Source organism: Falco rusticolus, chromosome 12 (assembly GCF_015220075.1).
Source record: "Falco rusticolus isolate bFalRus1 chromosome 12, bFalRus1.pri, whole genome shotgun sequence".
NCBI lineage: Eukaryota > Metazoa > Chordata > Aves > Falconiformes > Falconidae > Falco > Falco rusticolus.
The window spans coordinates 4,503,500-4,528,287 of NC_051198.1; the positions used below are offsets into that span (position 1 = coordinate 4,503,500).

Below are 24,788 nucleotides of genomic sequence, written 5' to 3' on the forward strand. Positions count from 1 at the left end.
ATCTCTCAAAAAAAAAACCCCAAACACTTTCAGGAAATGAAATTCAAGCACTTTTGACATTACTTTCCACAGGCATTCCATGAGACTGCAGGGAAGAGAGTGGAAGCTATGCCATTTGTGATATAACTTGATGTTTATGAACTGCACTTAGGAAAGGCAAGTACTAAGCTTGCACTTTGTTCATTATTGTAAATAAAACTATACAGAGGAAAACTACAGTTTATGTGTTTTCCAGGTAGGTCAAAGAATGCCTGTCTATAAGAGGACCGGGTAAAGTCCTAGAAACATTTTAATCTAAGGCTGTGGTGCAATACTTGGTAGCCACACGATGACCCAGATCCAGGAACAAATCCCACAACAAAATACCCCCCCAGAGAAAGCCTTATTTATCCAGCCAGTCAATTCCCAACACAATTCACCACGCATCTACAAAAACACACCAGCTCGGTACTGGATGAAATACACCAGCAAGTCAGCAACGTCACTGAAAAATATGTAAAAGCTTACAAGATAAAATGCAGCAATATAATGAGCAACTTGCAAAGGATGAGCACTAACATTTCTTGACAAAATCACGGAAATAGTTCTACAACACAACAACAGATGCAATACACTGATCTCAACTATTTAGGACCAGAAATGTAAAGAGGATATAGCAGGCACCTTCTCAACACACATTCAAGCACATGGTTTTGTTTACGAGCACACATTTTCCTATTTGATGCTCTGCAGGCTCCAAAACCACCACTCCGACATCATCTCGAATATTTAGTAAACTACTATGTATGCCACTAGAAAGGCATATACCACCAGAAAGAAACATTGATGAGTGGAGTAAAAAGCTTTACTACTGGTTGGTTGTTTTTTTTTTTCAGAGAAAATGCGAAAAAATCCCTGGAATGTGGAATGGAGAGAGGGGAAGAAAAGTTTAAATGATGCTGCCATAAATCCAGCTAGCGAGCTGGATTTCTCAATTTCAAAAATTGAGAAAGCAAGAGTTAATAGGAGCTAAGAGAACAGTGGCGAAGGGAAAAAGCAATACAAAACTAGCAGTTTAATAGCGCAATAAATAAGGAAAAAGAGGGAAAAGAAAGGAAAAGAAATAGCCCAGATCTTTCTATTCACAGGTGAAAGGAATTTTGGACATCTGAAGTTACTCCATAAGAAGCTTTTTAAGTGAGAGTAGTCAAGTTTTTTAAATTAGATGGGAGGTTGCCTCAACATCAAGCTGAAACCCAAATTCCTGGCTGCCTGCCAAGAGAAGAGCAAAACAAAATATCTCTTTACACATGTTATTTCCACAAGCTACCAGTGTCCTTAATAAAGAAAAACCAACACGTTTTCCTCCTGTGGTCCAAATAGCACAAAGGAAAAAAATCTTCCCCTCCCTGAAAGGCACGATCATTTTTCACTAACTGGCATCAGCAAAATAGTTTTACGAATCACTATGCAATGACTTGAAAACTCTTCTGCTCAGCCTCATTGTTTTTAGCTTCAACAGATTTCATACTCTTCATTACCTCAGATTGCAAAGAATTTGATTCTATCTTAAGAGCCAGGGATAACTAAATTAAAAATATTTCTCTGAGGGTTACTATGAAGTTGGAGTCACTGAGACATTGCAAGTATCTGGACAATACACATACTCAGTCACCACAAACCCTCAACCCTAGAGAAGACAGTCAAATACACTAAATCTAAAAAGACATACAAATACCTGGAGCTAGAAAACAGACTCCTGTGTCTCAGCTTTCTGCTGTTTTCAAGTGTAAATTGTGAAATCCAGTGTTTTGCTAGTCAGAAGATGCTTTAGCTTGTCTTACCATGAAAAAATTTGCAACCATGCAGATAAAGGTGGGAAGCTACTGTTGCAAAATAGTTGCTAAAAAATCCTGATGGTACTTCCCAACAAAAGGGAAAGAGCTAGGACTAACTGACAGCTCTTTTTAAAAAAAACAGATACCTCCCGCAAACCCACCTTATCAAGATACAGAAGGAGAAATCCCAAAGGTTGACAGTTCCAAATGCATCTGGAAAAGTCAAAACACATAATGGGGATGACCAGACATAAAGCAAAACATCCTCCTTTGATAATTCTGCAGAGGCTACAAAGGTACAAATAAATCTTAGACTTCCTTTTTCCACTAAAGAAAGAAAATAGGAATGAAAAGCTTTCCTTTTGCTGCTCATTCAATCACTGCCAACTCCGTAAGCGCCTTCTCATCCAAAAATTTCTCAGGAACACAGTCTGTAATGAGAGGGAAGCTTTGTACTGAACAAACTGTAGAAGTAAGACATTTTCCCCATCCTTCTGCACCAGCCTTTTCTGATTATTTGGATGGAAGAAACCAGTGATTCCAAAAGATATTTGAAGATGAGCAGCAATACTTGTTACTGCTTTGTACCCAACTTTTCAGGTAAAACACCAGACTGATTGGAATTCAGAATAGAATAAAAAAAAAAATCACATACTACAAAAGTGGAAAAGAAGGTCTTCTGTTCATGCTGCATTCCTTTCAAATGACAGGCTGTTTACAGATGCCCTTGCCAAGAAAGTAATATCCCAAATGAGAATTTGACAATTTCCTTCAGCTTTAAAATAACTCTGATGTTCTTGCATAGTACATCTGCTCTTCTGCAGGGAAATGTAGGCACCCTTCTCTTTTTTCCCCCCAGTTGATAACTTTCCTTTCTTATATTTGACACAGAAAATCAAACAGCTTATTAGATTTAACTGGCAGAATAACTTCTTGTTGATGTTAGTTACTACTAGTAAAAAACTATTTCATTCACAATGTGTTTCAGAAGATACACTAACCAAGAAACACGTCAGTTTCAGATTTTCAACATGAAGGAAGAAGAAATGGATAAAATTAAGGTTTGGCAGTCCCAGTGTAACAATACACCATAAACTCGCAGCACAATATTGAAAATACCCATCAACCAAGCCACCTCACATACTCAACGTGTTATGCTCCTGTAGTATTTACTTCTACTGCTATAGAACTAGAGGCTCTGGAAAAAACCCAACACCTCTCCCAGGGCACAAAAACTAGAAGTAACAATTACATACAAGGATATATTATGTTAATATTATAATAAAATAATACATGTGTGATTAACATTTATTACAAGAATGCAAATTTGTGGAAATGTACATGGACTTGATGACATTACATTCAGGTTTCATCAGGTCATAGTAAGATATCTGCATTATACTTGATGGGAATTCTTTAAATTTTTTCTGAGATTATGTATCAAAATTTCCTTTAAAGTTAATGGATAGCATTGATTCATGTTCACTTACTGATTTAGTGAACAAAAGACAAGAAAAAGTTGATCACAAGTGGTTACTTGTTTTGTATTCTCAAGGTATTTTCAGATCTTTATGGAAGCAAAACTGCCCCAGATTCTGATTCTTTATTTTAAATATCAGCCTATTACCATAAATTTAACTTCAAATATTCAAGGTGTTATTAACAAGAAATCTACAGTATTGTGGTCTTGACTGCTGCCAGGTTTCAATAAGCAAGTGTCAAAATAAAACCACCCAGACAAAAAAGCAAGCCAACTGCTGCTGTAACAGTCTTCTCATTAATGAGCAAAAGATACTGGAGAGTGTGTGTCTGTAACGAGACAGACAGGCACATAGATGCAACACCCAAGATAAAGGGAAAGAGAGTATCACACCCCAAGATAAACATAAGGAGTATATCACAAGTAAAATCCTAGATTTCACACACTTTGCCTATCATTTCAAAAGAACAGTTATTTCAACTACCTGAAGACATACTTTTGTCTAAATTCTAGACAGTCCTAATATTAAGTTTAGAGTTACTACAAAAATCAATACATTTCCTCACTGGAATCCAATCCCACACATGAATCTCCTCAAAGATTTATGAGGGTCCCCTTTAGAACTGTTAAAACACGCCTGAATTATACAAATAATGACTTTGAAGAGAAAAAACAAATAGCCTCACAGACTCAGCACAAAACTACTAACAAGGCTGGGAGCCAGCGATGGCAAGACAAGTCTTCATTAACTAAATAATCAGGAGAAACGAGAAAACCACAAAAATACCACTAGGATGTCATCTAGCTGGCTTGTATGTATGTATGTATCACAGTGGAGATAATGGCCAGTTACAGGTATTTACTATTTTACTATCTACATTTTTCTAAAGGTTACCTTGACTCTACTTTTTAAGACAGTAAAAAAATCCAGAAACATTTAGAAATATTTTTAAAGTTACGATTTGAAACCATTTGTTAAACCCCTGATTAGAATATTTCTAATAAATGCCTTGCATTATCACTGTTCCTTACTGCGTGCAATCCATAACAACAATACAGAAGAAATGCAATCATATAGCACACTTAAAGTATTCATAATAATGTTCCTACTTACGTTTCTGTGTCTGAAACTAATGACTCATTATTACACACATCATTGAAGGTATGAAGTTGGTTCTATAGTTAGAAAAAGGAAGGAAAAAAAATTAAAATTTTATCTGAATATCTGGTGAGGTAGTTTTCTTATATTTAAAAAATAGTATTCATGACAGTAAACAAATTTTTCTAGTAATTTCAATGTTTTGAAATAAAACCCTATGACAAAAATCTGAACAGGCATTCTTGTAGGCAAGGAGGACCCATTTTCTTTTTTATTCAACCTTTCTTTCACTAAAGCAATTAGGTGATGTTACAAAACTCCACCCACTCCAGAAATCAAAACAAGGTGTGTAGCAGCCACTTTGCACATCAGTTTTCATGAGAAATGAAACACGTACTCTGGAAACTTTTAGGATGTTTCTCCATTATTGTAACATTTACTACAACAGTGAAGATTTCTTTTGTCAAATTATCAAGTGTTGAAAGGCTACAAAATCGGACAATGAAAATTACGTATTTCTATATGATACAAAGCTTTCAAAGGCATCTGAACTGATAAATTCAAGTCATCCTGGGGGGGGTGGAGAGGTGGGGGGAGCCTGTTAAAAGGTTTAAATCTCTTTTCCACCTTTTTCCTCAACATCGACACTCCAGATACAAAGATGGCTCTATATCCAACTCTTCACATGTCCATAATATTTTAAAAAAATTTTTTAAAGTATTAATAAACAAAAACATTCTAATAAAAATAAAACTTATTTGTCATTTTGTTTTCGAAAAAATTAAAAACATGGTAACGTGAACTTTTGAAATTCAAATTAAACTTGTTGTAGAACTTTGTCAAAATATTTACTCTTTTCTTTCAGGTGACAGCCAATCTCCTGAAGTCTTTACACAAAGATTTATTTATGTCTAATCAACAATTTTCATGGGGAAATACGTTTTTGAAGAAACAAAATTGATAATATGCATTAAAATTAGTGAGACATGACAGACTGATTACACAATTATTAACAGAAAAGTTATTAATAGATACTTTCAAATGAAACATATTTAGGAGTGGAAAAACATGTGAACAGAACTTCATGAAGAAATTATTATGACCAATTAGAATTGGGTCAAATAAAGAAGTGAAAGTTCACTGGCTTTTCTGAAGATTAGTGCCCCAACCAAAAATGTTTTGAAAGGGATCAAAGAGTGAAAGAGTATTGAACTGTAACTACCATCAATTTTTAAATCCATGCTCACATGTTGATCCAGATTTCCCACACAAAATCCTTATCAAACAACATTTTGACAAATGGTGTTTTCATCTTGGAATTTTCAAACAATTTTTACAGTAATTTCAACTAAATTCTTAGAATTCTGACACAACAGCGCAAAACAAAATGCACATGGGATAGTGCTGCACCACCTTCTCACTAGCCTCCTAACATTTTTTGCACTTCACGTTCTGTTACCATGAAATGCCAGAGGGAATGAAATACTTCTACAATTTTTTACTATATATAAAACATTGTAAGAAACTAAAGACACCTGTGCCCAGACACTCAATTAATGTAACACAGAAGTGTTAGTTACAAAGTACTAACTAACAACGAATATATAAAGCCTTCAGTGAAGAAAGCTGAAAACAAGAAGGCATCTTCCTAGCAAGTCTTTTCTTGAGACCCAGGCACCAAAGGTAATTAAACTTTCTACATAGGAAACCAACGCAAGAAGAATAAATTTGAAAGACTGTTCAAGTTTTGCACTGAATTTGTTCTGGAAAAACCTAACTATGTTGCATTTGCATTCTCACTAATTCACAGAACCAAATAAAAAAGAGTTGAAAAACTGTAAAAGGCAGGATGGCCAGATCAGTTATGAGGATTCATTTTCACATGCTTAAGTTCATCTGCAAGTGGAAGAACACGAAAACCAAGAGTCCTATTTGTGAGGGAAAAGGATATTTTGGAGCTCAACCACCGCAACAGATGACTGGGAGAGTAAATCAAAGGCAAACAAGGTAACAACAAAAATAAAGCTTCCTGTGATTTGAATGAGAAACAACAAATTCACTCAGTGTTACAGAGCAGTTTTAGAGACTAATCATACAAAAAGACTTACTAACTTATTAACAAACAACATTACATTTTTTTTTACACGTTGAAACCAATTTGCTTTAGTCTAAAAATACTGTAAATTTTTGCTTCTGGTAATACATGTCTGTTACTAAAAATGTCACTTTTTGCAGTCATTTTTATCAATCGTAACAGATCAAAACATACAACTATTTGAAATAACACAATTTCACCCTCCCTTAAATGAACTGCATGCCTGAAAAAATAAACAAACTGATGCATTCTTATTTACAGACTTTCTTTTGGTAAGGATAAACAAAAAGACATACATTAGTAGTTGAACAAGGACAATTGTACTAAACCAGAGGGAAGTACCTACAGGAATAAAAACGTAACATAACTGGAGCTACGCAATCATTGGAAATTTACTTCAAAATCAATGGTACTGAAAACGACATTTTCCAGAACTGTGCAGAATTTAAAAAGTAGTAAGTTACTTTTATGCCCAGTTAATGGTTGTATTTTACAATTTATCTGCCAGATATTATGAGATAACTGTAACCGAATAAATAATAAAGCACACAGCAATGAAAAATCAAACAATGTTATATGTTCTATTTTCACCTACCTTCATCAACTCTCTGAAGTTTTCTTACCACACAAAAAAACCCCTAAACATTCACTTTACACTAATTAATTATGACAGAAAACTAGAATTCAGGCACTGAGCATATTATACCCAGCATTCATATGAAATCATAAGGATTACTTGTCTATATAAATTATGCTTACAGTAATGTCACTATTTCCTCCAGAAGTTAACTTTTTTTGTATCTTTATGCTTTAGCATCTTTACTGGATGAACTGCATTACATTTTCATTCATATAAATGCAAAACTGAATGGGTAATGAATTCAAGTCCAATAAATGCAGTCACCCTTAGAATAGCATTTAATTAACACTGAGTGGATGTAGTTCACAGTTTTGGTTTGTGTTGGTTTTTTTTAACTTAGTAGGTTATAGAGCTATGTAAATTAAATACTTTGGTTAAAAAAATCCAATAATCTGTCTGGAAATACTTACAGGTTACTTCCAATTGCCATTTATTAAAACAATTGTAAGTACTTTATATATAAATATAGTGAGAAGCAAATTCAAGTTTAAGTAAACTTGTCTTGAATTTACTGACAGTCAGTGGAGCAGAGAAGGCCAAACATGTTCAGAAAGTACTACAAAACTTAAGGACAACATGTTTGTTCATTCTAGTACAGTTTCTTCCTATTTATCACTTTGTGCATTAAGGCAAACATGACAGCATGAGCTATAAATTTTAAATACTGGAGTGTCAGAAGAAACACGAAATTGAAAAGGCTCAGATGAATAAAGAAAGTTTGCTTTTGACCTTCAGTACAACTGAACTCTATGGCTATAATACACACATAGGAAGCAACGACAGATGAAAGATATACAGTGTATCTTGACCAGAGCAATCTGGAGCATTTCCATGGGAAAGAGAAGGGTGGTGTTTTTTGTTTTCATCTATTTCTATTTGATGCTCTATATATTTACCTCTTCAATTCAGTCTTCTGCTAATTAATGCAGAAAACTGCTCTCTTGAGAAACAGACTATACTAAACCAACAGGAAAAAGAGGTGTGTACAACACAAAGATGCAACTAATTACAGTAGTCAAGATACTGTAAAGGTAAAAATGAAAACAGATCTAAAGCCTTTGTAAACAACAGATATAGCCATGTCAAGGGACTTCTACATAGCTGTCACAAATCACAGTTTTGAGAGTTTTGTTTAGCCTGGTAAACTGTTCAGGAAACGTGCTACAGGTCCATAGGCTGCAGAACATAACCATAACTTGGACTTATCTCTTGGTGAACCTAACATTCACAATTACGACTTATTTTCCTAAGACTGCATATAAGAGGATTCTGCTGTTTTCACACATTAAAAAAGCCCCCAAACAAGTCCATAACTCATACAACACAAAAAGAAACATTTTTTCTAAATATTTTTTGTATTTTTAAAAAATTCTTACTGTTATTTGACTCAGCCCAGCCAATCTCATTGTTAGAGTTGGAGACATGAAGTATTTAAACGCAAGATCAAGACTTTCTTTATCAAAACACAAGGCTGTATCCAATGGTTCTTTTACTGTGCTCCACATTAAATCTGCCATGTTCCGGGCTGCACTTTGTCGCAACTCCTGGTCTGACAGTTTACATAAATACCTAGAATAAATTACAAATGGAAGAAAAAGAAAAAGAAAAAAAAAAGGTTATGATTCAAACTAGAACATTCCTGGAACACCTTCCTCATTACAGCAAATACATATTTCTGATAGCTGTAAGAGTATTAAGCCTTAAAATATCACTATCAAAAGCCAGTAACTATAAAAAAACATTGAGGAAAAACAGAATTATGCATACTATTTTAAAAAGTAAATAAATTTCTTATTTTAAACCTCTTCAGATTTCTTTCATTCCACAAAAAGACAGGAAACACACGGAGTTCTTCAGAAATGTAGGTTGGAAGCCTAAACCTCCTATCTGGTTCATGGGAAGGTGCCCTCTCCACATAGCTGTATCATGTTTATTTACTTTATTTAAAACTGAAGCATCACGATCCGCTTAACATATTAATATATTTTAAAGCTGAATTTCTGGAAACAGTGTCAGTGGACCACAAGCAGCTCTGACAGTGATAATACTCTGAAGATTAATATTTCCCTGTTTGTGGCCTCAGTGACAGAACAGAAAAAAAATTAATCGTGCAATCATTTTCTGATACAATTAGAATAAATGTGGTACACAAACATTTTTTCTGCCATAACCACATGCCATCTGTGCTTGTACATCAGTACTCCCTGTGCCACAGTATTGCTTTCGCAACAGGTGAGTACAGGAACGCAAGCCCAACTTGTTTCTTCTGTTGACAGTAATTACAACCTTTAAAGATGCACGAGAAGCATCACCAGGGATTCTAGGAATCTTACACAGAAACCAAAAATGCCAAAGAATTTGAAACAGCTCAATTCTTCCTACTGCAGACATCTTAGACAAGGAGGGGGGCATCATCTAAAAATGCACAACAAGCCGCAATACAGATACTCTTTACAAATGGGAGGCAGAAGAAATAATCATTTATAAAAACTAACTTACAGAAGCTAACACAACCTTAGTCTTACCTAAGCGACTACAAGATCAACACATACCAAGAAAATCTGTACTGAAATGCCTTCACATATAAAGCACTGACACAGTTAAGAATTTCTTCTAAACTGAATGCATAAAAGAAAAATGTTTAGAAACAAGTTTTCCTGAGCTTATTTTGAAGCAGTTAAAGATTGCACAGTGAAAGGTACGTGCATATAAGGTTAGCATAATTAATTTTTTCTGCTGTACTTCAGCATTTTGACGTTTCAACTACATCCAAACTAGATTTAACTACACAGAATGTGTTAAAAATCCATTTGTTTGACAGCCGAAGCCTGGATCTACCATTGGAGACTGGCCAAATATATGCATGACTCTCTTAAAAAACACAAGAGATAATACCCTGAACTAGATTTATGTGCCATTCCTTTGCATTTACATAATATAAACATCAGTACACTTTTTAAAAAGCAAAAATACAGGACCTGACTCTTATTTAGATTAAGGCCGTTTTTCACTGCTCTTGCGTAGAGGCCTTAAAATAAACACACTTAAATGATACTTAACATTGTCAAACACAGGAAAGTGACTTCAGTGCAAATAATCTCAGGGACTGTAGATCTATGCTAGAAATCACAGACAAGTAACAGCAGAACAAAAGAAGGACCATTCAGGGCCAAGGCAATCAGATCTTTCACTGTTATTAATTGTGAAATTTGTCTTCTCATGTGGACCACTGGAAATCAGATCACAGCAAGAAAGTAATGCCTCTGTGCTATGACTTCTAAACAAAAGTAGCAACAAGAAGGGAATACTCATTTGAAAAGTCCAGCAGCAAACGAGACCCAGTGACCAATCTTTAACCTATGGACAGGTGAGGGGAGTTACACTGATGAAAAAATGCATTGGTCCATGCTGCAAAACCTAATAATCTCAATATGACTATCAGCAACCTTGGACCAGTTTTTATATCCCCGTTTTGATATGCAAAGTACAATCAGCCCTGGTTCCCGAAGTGTTTCAATGTTCATAATGGACATCAAGTCATACTCAATTGTTTTGTGAAGGACTTCTAAAGATCTCAAACATGCATAAATAAACTACATGATTTTTTTTCATTTTACTTGGGACAGACAAAGAGTGCTTGTGTGCAACAGACAGGCGGGAATGGACACATCTACATATACAGCACCAAGGGTGCTTTTGTGGCTTCACTACATCTCTTTATCAGGACTTTCACCTGAGGTCTTCCTCACACTAGAAAGTTTCGTGAAGCAACTATACTAATCTAGTTTATACAACAAAACAATTTTTATTTTAATGCAATAGTATCAGTATAAACCTACTTTCATTCATAAAATTCATACTACAACAACATCGTTACGGTTCTTTCAGCACGTTTACTGTATTTAGTCCAAGCCTGAATCAGACTTGTGTCATGTTTTCCATATTATAATATCATTAAGGGACAGCGTTTAAAAAAAATCCCAACCGTGTAGGTACATTTTCACAGCTACAGAAGTACCTCAACAGGTACTACATAACAATCTGTTTTGCCAAGGCCCTAAAGTTGCACAGGAAAGAGCACTTTTTACTTGTTAATCCACATCCTAGGTTGTTTTTTTTAACACAACTGGGTTATTCTAACCAGGTACAGTATAAACATAGAAGATAGCATGCTTGTCTTTACAAGTATACCTGCATCTACACCAGAAAATTTATTGGCCCTACTACACCGGTCACAAATCAAATATGATCATATCTTTACTACCAGGACTAAAACTACAGAAACATGCAGAATAGGCCAAGCCTCATTTTCACTGTGGAAAGACACAGTGGCTTAAACCCATCTGTATCAGTAAACTGGGTCCATGTTATGCTTTTACTGGTAGAATGTTATTATTAACAAAAGAAACCTTTAGCTAGCACTGGCAATGCACACACATCTTTCCTGACACTGACTGCAAATTTGCTGCATTGCCTTACATAAGAACAGTGATACTGAAGCAAGGCAAAAGGTCTGTTTAGCCAAATATGGCCACTCTAAAAGCAGATGAAAGATTTATCCCATATATAACAAAATGGATGCACCTATCTACTACTGTGAATTCATTTATCTCTTTCTATTTATCCTTGTGGCTTTCTTATTAACCTAGGCCACTTAGCTTCACAATTCTGTTCGCATGAAAAACAACCTCCTTTCCTGACATTTGTATGCATGCTCTCCATTTCTTGTTTTTTAAAACCTGTGAATTATCATTCCCTATTTACTGTCTTCGTATTACTCACGTAACAGCCATTTCCCTTGTCAAAAAAACTCCTAGACTACGTCTCTCCTCCTATCAATGTAATTTTTTATCTCCTACCTTCTTCGTCACCCTTCCTATCACCTAGGTAGTTCTCTTATTATCTCTGTGACATGGAACGATCAGAACTGTATATAGCATATAAATGTGAATATGTGACTGATTCATATAATGGCTTTCATTCTGTCCTTCACTTTTTTTTAATTCCTAAATTTTTATCTTTTTGATTCTGATTAGCATTAAGTCTTAAAGGAATACATGAAAAATACTTCACAATCTCTGTAAACTAGTAAATCTGAAAATTTTGCCTAAATGAGACTTTTGGAAAGAAACATACCTCTTCTTATACATATACATAAGGGATGGTCTATATATGTATAGGACCTGTCCTGCCAGACTGGCATACTTAAAATAATCAGTGAATATATATTATCTACATTTAAGCAACACATACACATATACATTAATTTTTAAAATATCAGCTTTAGTCTACTGAATCTATTTAAATTTTCTATATTTGGAGATAGAGTTCAGTTTTAAACATGCGGTTCCATGTTAATGTAACACTTGCAACCACATCTTATGCTTCAGGACTTCAGCTACTCAGCTGTGAAATAGATCTTTTTTTCCCTTAATATGACTCCTTTGGACCACAGCTGCAAAAGGGATATCTAGCAGAATGAGTCAGCGCTCCTCAGTGATATGAAGCATTCACTTAAGTGCCTGGCTATTGTCTCCTGACTTGTCTATTCTTTGCACCTACAGCATAGATCTTCAGATTTTTGGAGCAGTTAAAATATTTTTTGCAATTGAAAACTTCAAGGCTTATTAGAAGAGTTTTTCAGGACATTTAGTAGCAAAAGGTCATCTTGGGCACTCCCGTAACACTTAAATTCTTCAGAAAAATATTTTTAAGCGGAAAAGTAATTTGAATTCTTTCGGCTGCATTCTCTCTTACTGTATTCCACAGGAAGCACTGTGGATCAACACTTCTGTTCGGAGCTTTCACTTCCTCTGCACACAGCAGTGCTATGCCTGTGCCCTGTGCCGAGACTAAGTGGCTACCACAGGAACAACTGTCACTTGCGATTTCCTCTCAACGTGCTTGAGCACAGAATGTTCTGTTTCTCCCTAACTGGGGCAGAGACATGAATCCTTCGTAAAAAAAAAAATCTCTCAAGATCTGTCTTGAAGTGAGAGAGAGGAAAAAGTGAGGAGAGGAGAAAGGGTTAGAATTAAACATGGTATTGGTCAGTACTAATGCTACACACAGCACTCAGGTTTTGCCAGAGGAACATTAAGTAGGTAACACCGACTGGGATGTCAAAGAAAGCAGAATTTCAGGTCTTTTTCTTCATACTATGCAGCACATTCTGGTGGTTTATAGAGGCACGTACAATATCAGACATACAACTTTATCTCTTACTTCTCATAAAACTGGACTTCATGGCTAGTCATCTTCTTTCTAAAGGATAGAGCTATCCATGACACTTTCCATCAACAACCTTGCCACTGAAAAAAACACTGTCCTCAAAACACCGCTGTTTATAGCTACTGCTCTCTTCAGGCATTCAATAGCTGGAACCACGCAGAGCATCTCTCATCTCTGATCTTGAGGTAGGAGACAGATGGAACTCATGTCTTTTATAAGACACATCATCAACAACTTGCCCTCATTTATAATTGCAGTTACGTCACTTTGTCAAGAAGTCTCTTCTTTTTTTCATGAGAATTTTGCAATTTGAAATGTAGAATTCCAAGGTATTAGGATCAATAAAAGCTTCCTTCTGAGGTCAAAACCACTTTGCTTCCTTACTGTAAGTCCTTTATTTCTTTCCTAAACTGCATAAAAACATAGGCCCTTCATGGGCAAGATAAGAATGCTGGTGCTCCATTCCCCAGGCAGAACATAGCATTTAGTAGCCTTTTTTTAGTAGTAGCAATAATGACAGCATTGCGTCCATGATCTCTGCAAATTCCAGCAGTGGTCTCCTCTACACAAATGCACACTTTGCTGTCCGTTTCATCCACTCCCAGTACAAATAACCACAGAACAGGAATATAAAGGTTAACCTCATTTGATAAAAGATGCTGCTAAGATGCCAGTCAGGTGATCTCTCTTTCTGCTTATGCTGATCAGCACTCAAAAATGCAGTTCTTGCAAGGAATCTACATGAGTGGCAATTTGGACTAACAGCCAATTAGAGCCCCAAGAGCTCATTCTACATAGACTAAAACCCTCCCTAAACCTTCTTAGTTTGCATAGCAGGAGAAGCTATTGCAGGATTTGTTTCAAAGGTGCTGTGCTGCTGTGCCCAGAATTATGTTTGCTTTTTTTTTTTTTTTACTACAGTAAAAAGCAGATGGAGGCCTAGAGCTGCTAAGACAAGATCCCTAAGCTTGACAACCACATGGGGTGAGCTGCATACATCAAGAAAGTCTTTTACCAAAGGCATCTGTGTTAATTTCCGTCCCACAGAAAGGCAGAACACTAGAGGTTATTTTTGTTATATGGCCTCCAAGTTTCAAGTCCCACTCGCTTTGGATTTTGTAATGTTGAGAAATTCCAGATCTCCCATCAGGATTCAGCTGTGAAAAACAGAAACTGGAGGAACGTCCCCTTTCTTCTCTAAACTGCTAGTGTTTTCCAGAGATGTATCCTGTATCAATATTATCATTCTGATTGACATGAACGTATTGTAAATGCTAAGAACAGACATCAAGGGTATTATTTATGGCAAGAAACTGCTGACAAATCACATTTCAAATCAGATGCAAATATTCTATCAGTGAAGAGATGAGGAGAAAGCAGGAAAAAAAAACTTCTATTCATTCCAGTGACCCTAATTGCAGCTACAGTTATAAAATAGAAAATGCTTGAAGAATTAGAGGATGACAAGCAATTGGAGACTAACAGCAAAGACTGCAGGCTATGTTATTGTGTCTCACAAGCTCCTTCTTATCAGCCTATCTCTAACTGTTGATCCTTCAGTGCTCTTTTTAATTTCCATACATAGTAAGAAGATAGGTAAGACTCATAAACCAAATTCCCAGGTACATGAACAGCCATTAATGGAATATGTACGGAGACAAGAACTTGAAGATCCTCTGCCTGTCCTTCCTAGACTGCTTCATGATTAGTAATTACCTTTATAAGGTTTCAAACATAACACATTAGCATTAAAGGAGTGGACATGGCTAGACTGTAACTCAAGAGTGGTATGTTTTAATAAAAGATCAAAATACTCTCCTTGGCTGGTATCACTTTGGTAGAGACCATGCTATTGCAAGATGGATTGATAGCCAAACCAGTACTTAAATTTATAGTCAATATTCTTTACAATTAAACCCAGAACGTTTTTAAATATGAAACATAGTTCTGAGTCTCATCATTCTGTGCACTTTTTCTTATCAATGTAATTGTTTTTGTGAACAGTATAATTTTCTACTGGTATAGTTAAGCAATATAATCTGTAAAGGCACGTTTTACTGCTATCAGGGAAGTAAGCTATGACCAGTGTAAACACATTTTCATTATTACAGTTATAGGAAATCCAGAGCCTTGAAGGAGCTGTGGGCTCATGCAAGAGCAGTGGCCTTTTAGGTTGTCTGCACCGGTAAAGCTTAATGTTGGGCCACTGGAAGAAGAATTAGCTGTGTCGCACCCCTACACCTCTGGGCAGATACATATACGCAAGATAATTTCATCAGCAACTCATGGGATTTGTTCTATTGACCTGAGAAACCCAATAAAAATAAATTGCTTGTATAATTAAATATCTTTATAAGTGCTTTAAATCTAAAGTGTTTTTCATGATAGGCAGCTTGACATAAAGAAAATCTTTGGGACTGGATATATTTAGATACATAAAAGTGTGAGTAGACTTTTGATAACACTTCAGCTCCTGCCAGCTGGAAACATAGAACATCAAAATGTAAAGCAGTGTTAAAACTCAGTGAAATTCTGTATATGAAATCTCAATGACTACATACTGCTCTTCTACCTGCATCGCCTCACTGCACATTTTATGTAAAGTTTTATGAAGACACTGCAGTAAGTGAAACCGTATTACAACTGAACCTGACACGACATGTCGGAATGGGGCTGGACATCACACTAAAAAAGCTATTAACAAGATTGATCTGATTGATACAGAAATCAGACAGATGTAAGGAGCTGCCCAAACTAACTTGAAACATTACCTTCACTCTCCTTGTTGAAATGATATAGTCAGAGCAACAACTCAAACAATTAAAAGTGTATCAGCTGAAATTATAAATAGGTGATGTCAAAAAGTCCCACAATAAAATTTCTTAAATTAAAAATTTACCTGATAACGTAAGTCCTAAAGGGTATAATGTGCTGCATGACAGCAGGGATGTGTAGCCATATTCTGATCTATAATGCAAAAACATAAATAAATAAAAATTTCATTAATGACGTTTAATGAGAATGGTAAAAAATGAAATATTGCTGGTACATTTGCATGTGCAACCCCACTTTAAAAAAAAGCTTTGTTGTTTTTAATTCAGCTTCAACTCTTTCAACTACTTAAATTTCATTTTCAGAACTGTTATCTAAGGAACGTTTCTATGACCTACAGACAGGAGTTGCATCTTTTCTTCTAGTCACTTGGAAAATATAAACTTTCTGTAAACAGTATCATAAATCCCAGATGTCTCATTTTTGTATTTTCTGTAGTTTCTTCCATAGGAAAAACTGCTCAGTCCTGTGGGGTTTCTCGTTCCTTCTTCTTTTAAAGTCTACAAGAAAGTAATTCCATTCTTTCTCTTCCTTGCAAATCTCTCCTAAGTCAAATCACTTTATTTCACTTGTGTTGATGGTTTGCTTCTTAGGGCTTATATATCCTATAAAATAAAATCATGCTTTATAACCAGTGATTAAGCACAGGTTTTTTACTATCATATTTGCATTCCCATATTTACCATTCTGCCTTTTACCATCTTTGCAAAACTATGCAGGAAGAAAATGTATGCAGAGAAGAAAACCCTGCAACAGCTAGTTAGCACCGCTGTGAGGAAGAGAGGACCAACCAAACTACTTACACAGGCAAACTCAGAAGTTCAATCTGCATTTCAAAAAGGAATGCTGAGCCTGTTAAACCTGTTACAGAAAGACAACTACATGCCAGGCAAGGGATCTAGCAGAGATGAAACATTAGCAGCTGTTACTACTACCCACATAATTTTAATCATGTGAGCACACAAATCTTGTGAATAGCTAACACCATCAGTCACTCAAAGCTGTCAGGTCAATTTACATCTCCATGTTTATTCTTCAAAGAATGTTTAATCTTTGCAACTAATGCAATAAATTCTAGCTGAGGACTAAATTCTCACCAGGATTTTGCGAAATTCTGTACGAAGAAAATCTAAACTCTCCTTGCTGGGAGAGAAAAATACTAGGCTGTAGTAAAACTGTATCACCAACATTTATCTTAAACTTTTCTGGAATTAGCCAAACAATTTTACGAGTTCATTCTGAAAAAAGTATTTTCAGACTTATTTTTTACAATGCAACTAACACTACACAGTAACAATACTACCCTACTCTGCATGACAAACCAGCCAATTCTTCACATTGCATGGAAGACCACATTTGGAATAAGCTTCTGATCCAACTGGCAGTCTCAAGAAGAAAAAAATGCTAACATCCCAAAGATAGAAAGTGTAACTAGAAGATGCTTGTTCTAGAAACAGGAATTAAATAACATTTTGACAAGGAATTGCAAGGATGACAAGATACTGTTGTATAATTTGATTTTTAACATGATACATGCTCTTTTTCATGAGCAGTTTGAAACAGAAAAGCGAATATGTTTCTTCATAAAATAGAAGTAGGAAATATTTTTATAATTTTTTTTAATAACTTTCATTGTTCATAGTAATTTTCACTCTGTATTAATTCAAACTTCTAATGCCATTTCATACATCTGTATAATTGCATTATATACAACCTTCATCCTCAGAATTTAGATCATGGATAATTTCATGTTAGAGATGAAAACTTGATTTTCATCATGAACTCAAATATAAACATACTATTTAAATAAAATTACATGAAATAGCATATATAAAATGACAAAAATGACATATATAAAGTTACATTAAAAATTCGTAACTTCCATCATACTTTTTTTTTTTTTGCTTCCACCTGCTTTTAAGACAATTTATTGCATTTGCTCTGTTCTCAAGCTTCAGAGGTTTTTGGTTTCTTTTTTTTATTTGTTCTTTTCATAGGTAATTCATTTCTAAAAGGCAGTGCATCTCTCAACAGTTTTTACTTCTGACAAGTTTTTGAAGTTTCACGCAGTACAATTAAACCAACATTTTGGAAACCATCAGCATTATTTCAACTAATTCATATCCGCTGAGGGAGCAGTTAATCATCCACAAAACTGAACTGGTACAGAATGAAGCAATTAACAGGCTTTCTCAGTGAGGTTTAAACCCTCTACAGAACAAGCTGTAGGTCATTCGTTTCTCTGTCTGCTACTTTGGTATTTTTAGGAAGACCAACACATCAGGTAGTTAGTCCTGACGAGCAATGTTAGTTAGTTCCATGAGCAAATACCATGGAACATAAAATGTGGGAAGAAAGGAGGAACCAAGTATCTAACTAAAAAAGACAGCAAAGAAACAACCTAAGAAGGAACAGTCAGTCCTGCCACAATACAGGTTGCTAAGAAAGTATCTTGCAGAACTGCGAGCTGGAGAAAAACAAGAGTGCAAACCAGCCAACTCCCTGTGTGAAGTAAATTGCATTGTATTACATTTGCTGGCTTCATCGTTACAAACATTAGCTTGCCTGGCAAAGCCATTTACTCAAATGAGATTTGACGGATACAAAAATTTAAGGAAACATCTTTTCAATAATTTTAATGACCTCTATATAAAGAAGACACCAGTAATCACACACAAGTAGCTCAATTCCCCACAGTCTTTACTAATTTGTGGTAATGGTCTTCTCTTACATGCACCTGTAGAGTGAACTTAATGAGCTATTCACCCTCCTTTGTGGAAGAAACAAAGCAAATATTTTCCACACGCCTCTGCAGCCTTGTCTACGAGAAGTTGAATGTTAGCAAATGATTCTTTGACTTCAGTTCACTATTTCCAACTTCACCTATTCTACTTCCTGGAGCTTACTACTAAGCCTGACTTTTTAATGACAAATCAATTGGTTCATCCACACCACAATCTTTCTGAAAATATTTTTGAAACATTTATGGTAGTAGCTAAACAACTCATTCATCTCACAGGCTTTAAAATAAAATTCCAGCATGGATACTTCTAGGACTCTTTACAATAATGACTACTAAACTGCCATGCTCAAGAGTTAGTACAACTGTGAAAATGTATTTAAGAGTTGCTACATACTATGGTTCTGGCTTGACACACTGAGAACCAGTTAACAGTTGACACTGCAGAGCTGTTCACTGAGCTATTATTGACAGGGTCAGTCATAAATCTCACACTATGCATAAATCCCATAAACTCAAATGCATTGGGATAAAATCAAGTCAGATTAGCAGAGTTCATACTGAGATCACCAATTATTCCGCGCCCCCCCTCCCCCCCCCGAAAAAAATACAACTTTGTGAATGCTTCTTTTTGTTTTATTGGAGTTTGGTATATCATTTCACAGACAATCAGAAACATTTATTAAAAAAATTGTATTCACCTAAATTGATATATGATATAAAAAGAAACAGGGAAAGAGAAACATTTACGTCAAAATTAGAAGCTTATGCACCATTACAGAGGTAGAGAAAAATAATGGTTTTATATATCAAAAAAATAAAGTGTATTTTGTCAAAAAAATTAGCAGTCTCATTCTGAACGAACAAACATTGCGTTTGCAAGTCTGAAGCACTGTTAACAAGTACACTGAGTGACACCTAAATGCGGGAAGTGGATGAATAAAGCACATTACACATAAAACATGTTCTTATACTTTCTGTAGTGAACTGACAGATAAAATCTAAAGAAAATGTTCTTTTAAAAACCATTTTCTTCTTAACTCACAGAGATCTACAAGCAAAGCCAGACAGAGTTCGAAAGAAAGATTCTAGTTGAATGGTAAAAGATACAATGCTGGAAGAGGTTGAAGAAAAAGTACTTCAACTGGTTATGGTTTGGGTTGAACTTCATTTTATCTGGCAGGTTTAACCATAGCATTCATCTAAAATACCTGCAAGAGACAGCTAGATGTATTACCTAGAACAAAAGATAAATGCAAAGTTGCTAAGTGATTATCTGAAAGGAGAAACTTCGCAGGGAAATACTTTGGGTTATGGCGCATCACCAAGAATAAAGAAAATAAACAATTTATGTAGAGAAAAATAAAGACTTCAAAAAAGGACAAAGAAGAAAGGCAGATGCAGTTTATAAACATACACTGGTATAGGCTATCTAGGAAATGGGGTTTGCAGTCAGAATGCTTGTTGAAAAAAATGCTGGTGTGATAGGGAGCTGCCACTCATGATTCAGAACCGTTTTGCCCATTCTCACAAATTAAAACAGAAATCAGACATGCAAAAATGTTTGGTTCCATGGCCAAAATTTACTTCTAAACCAGAATAACCGACAAGGCCACACATTTTCAGCAGATTGATTAAGACTGCAGGCTGCACTGACAACAGCTAGAGATGGAAAACTCATCTTACTGTTACCATCATTATTATCATTGGATTATCACTCGAAAGCTCATCAGTTCATGCAGAAAGGGCCAGAAGATGATCCTATCTCCATAATTTAACATACAGAAGCCCTGCAACAGTCCTCCTGTTCAAGCTTACAAGAACAGAGCATATCATAGCCTTACTCATTTGCTCTCTGACCTACAAGCTAAGAACCATTACACTAAAAGGATCAGGAGCAAGGGATGTATATCACCATCACTAGCTTTATTTCAGTCACTGGTTCCCTCTACGCAAATATATTCCAAAAGTTATTTATAACAGCATCCTGGCTGGTCAGTGACAGCAATAAGGAAGGAGGGAAGATGTGTGGAAGGACAGACCTGATTTTAAATATTTAAAATTGCAAAAAAAGTCAAAATTAAACTAACTTAATCCAAGGCATAACAAACTATTGTTTTTCCTTTTCGTCCATATGTAACACCCACAAGACAGGTCATGACTTCACATTCTCACATTACCCTAAGTCTTCCTGTGTCCTCCTTCAGAGACTGTGCGTTTTATTTCTATTGTGATTCTCCTTCAAATCTCCATTAGAATCAATTTCTGCTAGTGAAAAACTGCTATTATTTCAAGATGGAGCAATGATGAAGGATATGAATTCTAAAACTCAGTGAAAAGAAAAGATAGTCACCTCTATGCTGCAAATGTATATAATGATATATAATCACAGGAAACTGAGAAGAAAAGAAATCCATCGGCTTTTCCTTTGTGCCTCATAGGAAACAGGTAAAAAGTTAGTATACCCTGAAGCTTAAAACATTTCCATGACAATTTCAAGGACAGAAATGACCTCTGACAACATTCTTATAAGTACTTTCTGGGGCTCTTACAACTTCTGTGTCTAGGTACAAACTTGCAAAACTACTTGTGTGCTTACAAGAGATCTATAGAGTTTGGATGATGAAATACTCAGTGGGCCAGCAAACCTCACATTCCTAACAAAGAAAATCTTATAGTGTTTTTTTCCCTCCCCAGTCCTACAAAATTCTTCCAGACTTCAGTCCTTTTACTTTTTGTGTTTAACATTAAACAATTCAAAGGCGATACTTACATTAGATACCACTGTGATAAATGCATGTGCTATAAGAAACGGCAGCGTCTCAGGGGTTCCGTATTCAAAACAATCCTTCATGAGGGAAAGGCCATTTTTTCCACAAAACAGACAAACATAACGAAGCAAGTGCAATGGTACTTCTACATCCTAGAAATATAAACAAACAAAAAGAATAATTTGAACAATCAATACTAGATCTATTCAGACACACAGAAAATTCGCAAGGTAGATTAGTGTAACACAAATCTATACAGAGGATATACATGGCTATTTTAAGGTTCTAGGAAATATGCACCTTTTTAAAAATGGACAACTTACATTCATATCACAGAACGCCCCTAATATATTGCTTTCTTGAGCAGAAATATCCTGTTTAAAAAGAAAAAAAATAAAATTAACTGAAGCAACAGAAATACATTTATAGAACAAAAAACCACTGACTTTTAACAGATACTATAGTCAACTACCAGAAAAAAATGAATCCCCAGTTTACACAGAAGCTCTCAAGCTTTGCTGCACTTTTACACTGCAAAACATACTTTTCCAGGCCACCGTTTTACCTTTATTAGTATGTATTTGTAAGTACACAAATATACTCTCAGGATAAAATGTCAGCAGTGGCTTTCAATGGCTGGATCAACAGATTATTCTTCAACCCCACCCCACTTCACATCACCAATTTTTTCAACCAAATACTGCAAAGGGGATGGCTGCACCCCAGCCTGAGAATTACAGATCAGAACCAATCTAGGTGTTTCTGAATGCAATTTCTACATAAAGATGAGACATATATCCAAACATCTGAATTTAGATGAAATACAGGATGTTCTACAATCCTACATTTAATGACTTAAGGGCCTAAACTGTTGGATTATTCATTTCCATCAGAATATTAGAATTCTTTGCCTTCAACTACTATATTCTTTTACATAAAACAAATCACATCATATAAAATAAGTGTCTTATAGACTTTACAGGTTTAAGCTAACGAAAGAGGAAGAAGGAATTGTATCACCCTATCAATCTGTTACCTATTCACTGCAGCAATAAAATTATTTTCTAGATATACTAAACTGAAAAGGGTCTGGAAAAATAGATTTTCTTTTTAACGTTCACAGCATCCACTCGTTGGGCAGTATAAAGCAGGAATTTTCTTTATTGGGGTTGTAACATATATTGTATGTATCTCGCATATGGCTGGGGGCAAAAGAGCACTGAAGATCACATAAAATGTGACTGTAAAACCCCAACATTGCCATGGATACTTGCAGGTAGTTGCAGCACACATTCTTCTCCTTCCCATCCCTCCATGCCAAACAACCAGTTCTCATAGTCACAAATCAAATGTGAGCTTAACATTAAGTTTTTAAATGAAGTTTCCTGAATATATTTCAAATAGCTGTGTAGGAGTAAGCTTCTTAAAACTGCATCAGAGGATACTAGAGCCAAGCAGTTTTGGATGGATTAAGTGTGATACAAACATTTTGAATTATTCAATATGCTCATATTATAGCTAAGCATTTATTTTCTTTTTTCTTCTGCTGAACTCGAAGTCATGCCTGAACTCGTGACACTCTAACAGTTATTTTTAAAACAGCTTTTGAAGCCAGTAGGTGGTTATGTTTTCAAGTAGCAAGAGAAGGTGTTTAGCACTCTGCTCACGAAAACTGCAGAAATTGTGTGAGAAATTTCATTAGTCTTCTTGAATAAAATAGAGACTTGTTGTAGAGTGAACTACAGTTCTTAGAACGCAGAAATCAAAAACTCATGGAGGTCTGTTGCACGAACCCTGCAAAGCTTACTAAAAGTGTTGCAGTTGAGAGACTGAATCTGGAAATGTGACTTCTGTTCTTGCAGACGTGAAACAGAACAGAGACTGAGAATCCCTTAAGATCAGGTTTATAAGGAAATAATAGAATTCCTCATGGGAATCTAATGTGGCATTAAAAAACACCATCACTTCAGGAGAGCTTATAGCAGCTGTGCAGTACCTAAAGGGAGCCTACAAGAAAGCTGAAGAAGGACTTTTGACAAGGGCATGTAGGGATAGGACAAGGGGGAACGGCTTTAGCTTGAGAGACAGTAGGTTTAGATTAGATATTAGGAAGAAATTCTTCACTGTGAGGGTGGTGAGACACTGGAACAGGTCACCCAGAGAAGCTGTAGCTGCCCCATCCCTGGAAGTGCTCAAGACCAGGCTGGATGGGGCTTTCAGCAACCTGGTCCGGTGGAGGCCCATGGCAGGGGAGTGGGAACTAGATAATCTTTAGGGTCCCTTTCAAACTAAACCATTCTGTGATTCTATGATGAAATGTACTAGTTGACGTCTGAGATGGACACAGTCTTGGTGGAGGGCACTTGATTAAGAGTGATCTTCCAAGAGAGAAGCAGAGATGGCAAGATTCCAAAGAATCAAGGACTACAGCTACAGAGACCTGAACAACTGATATTTTTTTTCCTCTTTCATTTCATCCTCTGTCAAAAACTGCTAAATAGTTGGGTAACTTTTCAGATTCATTGCTCATTCTCAGACAGGGCAAAGTTCAGGAGCGCACTCTACATCGCTTCTTTCTCTACAGGATTTTAAGAGTTTCTATTTTCTAGATTTTTTTTTTCCCCTGTGAAGTGTCCATTCTAGCTAGGTATTACACTTGCTGCACCAATAATGAAAAAAATAGTCTTAAACTACCTGTATGCAAGATCTCTTAAAAAGATATCCCATACATTTAAAAAAATTAAAATTAACTAATTCCAAAGTATGAACACTTCTTAAAAAAAAACCCACCACAAGCAACCACATTTATAAACATATTTTGAGCTAATTTTGTTTAGAATGAAAAATAGACACAAAGGCCCCTCTCTCTGGGCACCAAAAATATTGGCAGATTTCAACAGAAGGAGATGGTGTGTTTCCAGATGTTATCTTTCCAGATTTTGTTTCAATATTTATGTCCTGAAGGGGGCTGACCTCCAAGTGATTGCAACTGATTGTGCCGTTTTAGAAATCCTAACTTAGCAGAAAGACATTTTTCATGAGGCTTCTCATCAGTGTAAGGAAAGTTGAGACAAACATTCTGT

General features: G+C 35.7%; 1 protein-coding gene across 12 annotated transcripts in view; it reads right to left on the reverse strand.

The window, feature by feature from the left end:
• USP34 (ubiquitin specific peptidase 34) overlaps positions 1–24,788 on the reverse strand; it is a 137,064-nt gene that overhangs the window by 86,128 nt on the left and 26,148 nt on the right. For 11 of the 12 annotated variants that reach the window (XM_037405174.1, XM_037405169.1, XM_037405173.1 and 8 more), the window contains 5 exons: positions 22,029–22,079; positions 21,708–21,857; positions 16,262–16,329; positions 8,508–8,700; positions 4,412–4,473 (listed from right to left, as the gene is read on the reverse strand). In XM_037405174.1, the coding sequence (XP_037261071.1) occupies positions 4,412–4,473; positions 8,508–8,700; positions 16,262–16,329; positions 21,708–21,857; positions 22,029–22,079 (524 nt within the window). The remainder of the gene's footprint in view (positions 1–4,411; positions 4,474–8,507; positions 8,701–16,261; positions 16,330–21,707; positions 21,858–22,028; positions 22,080–24,788) is intronic. The other variant, XM_037405176.1, reaches the window with a different exon arrangement.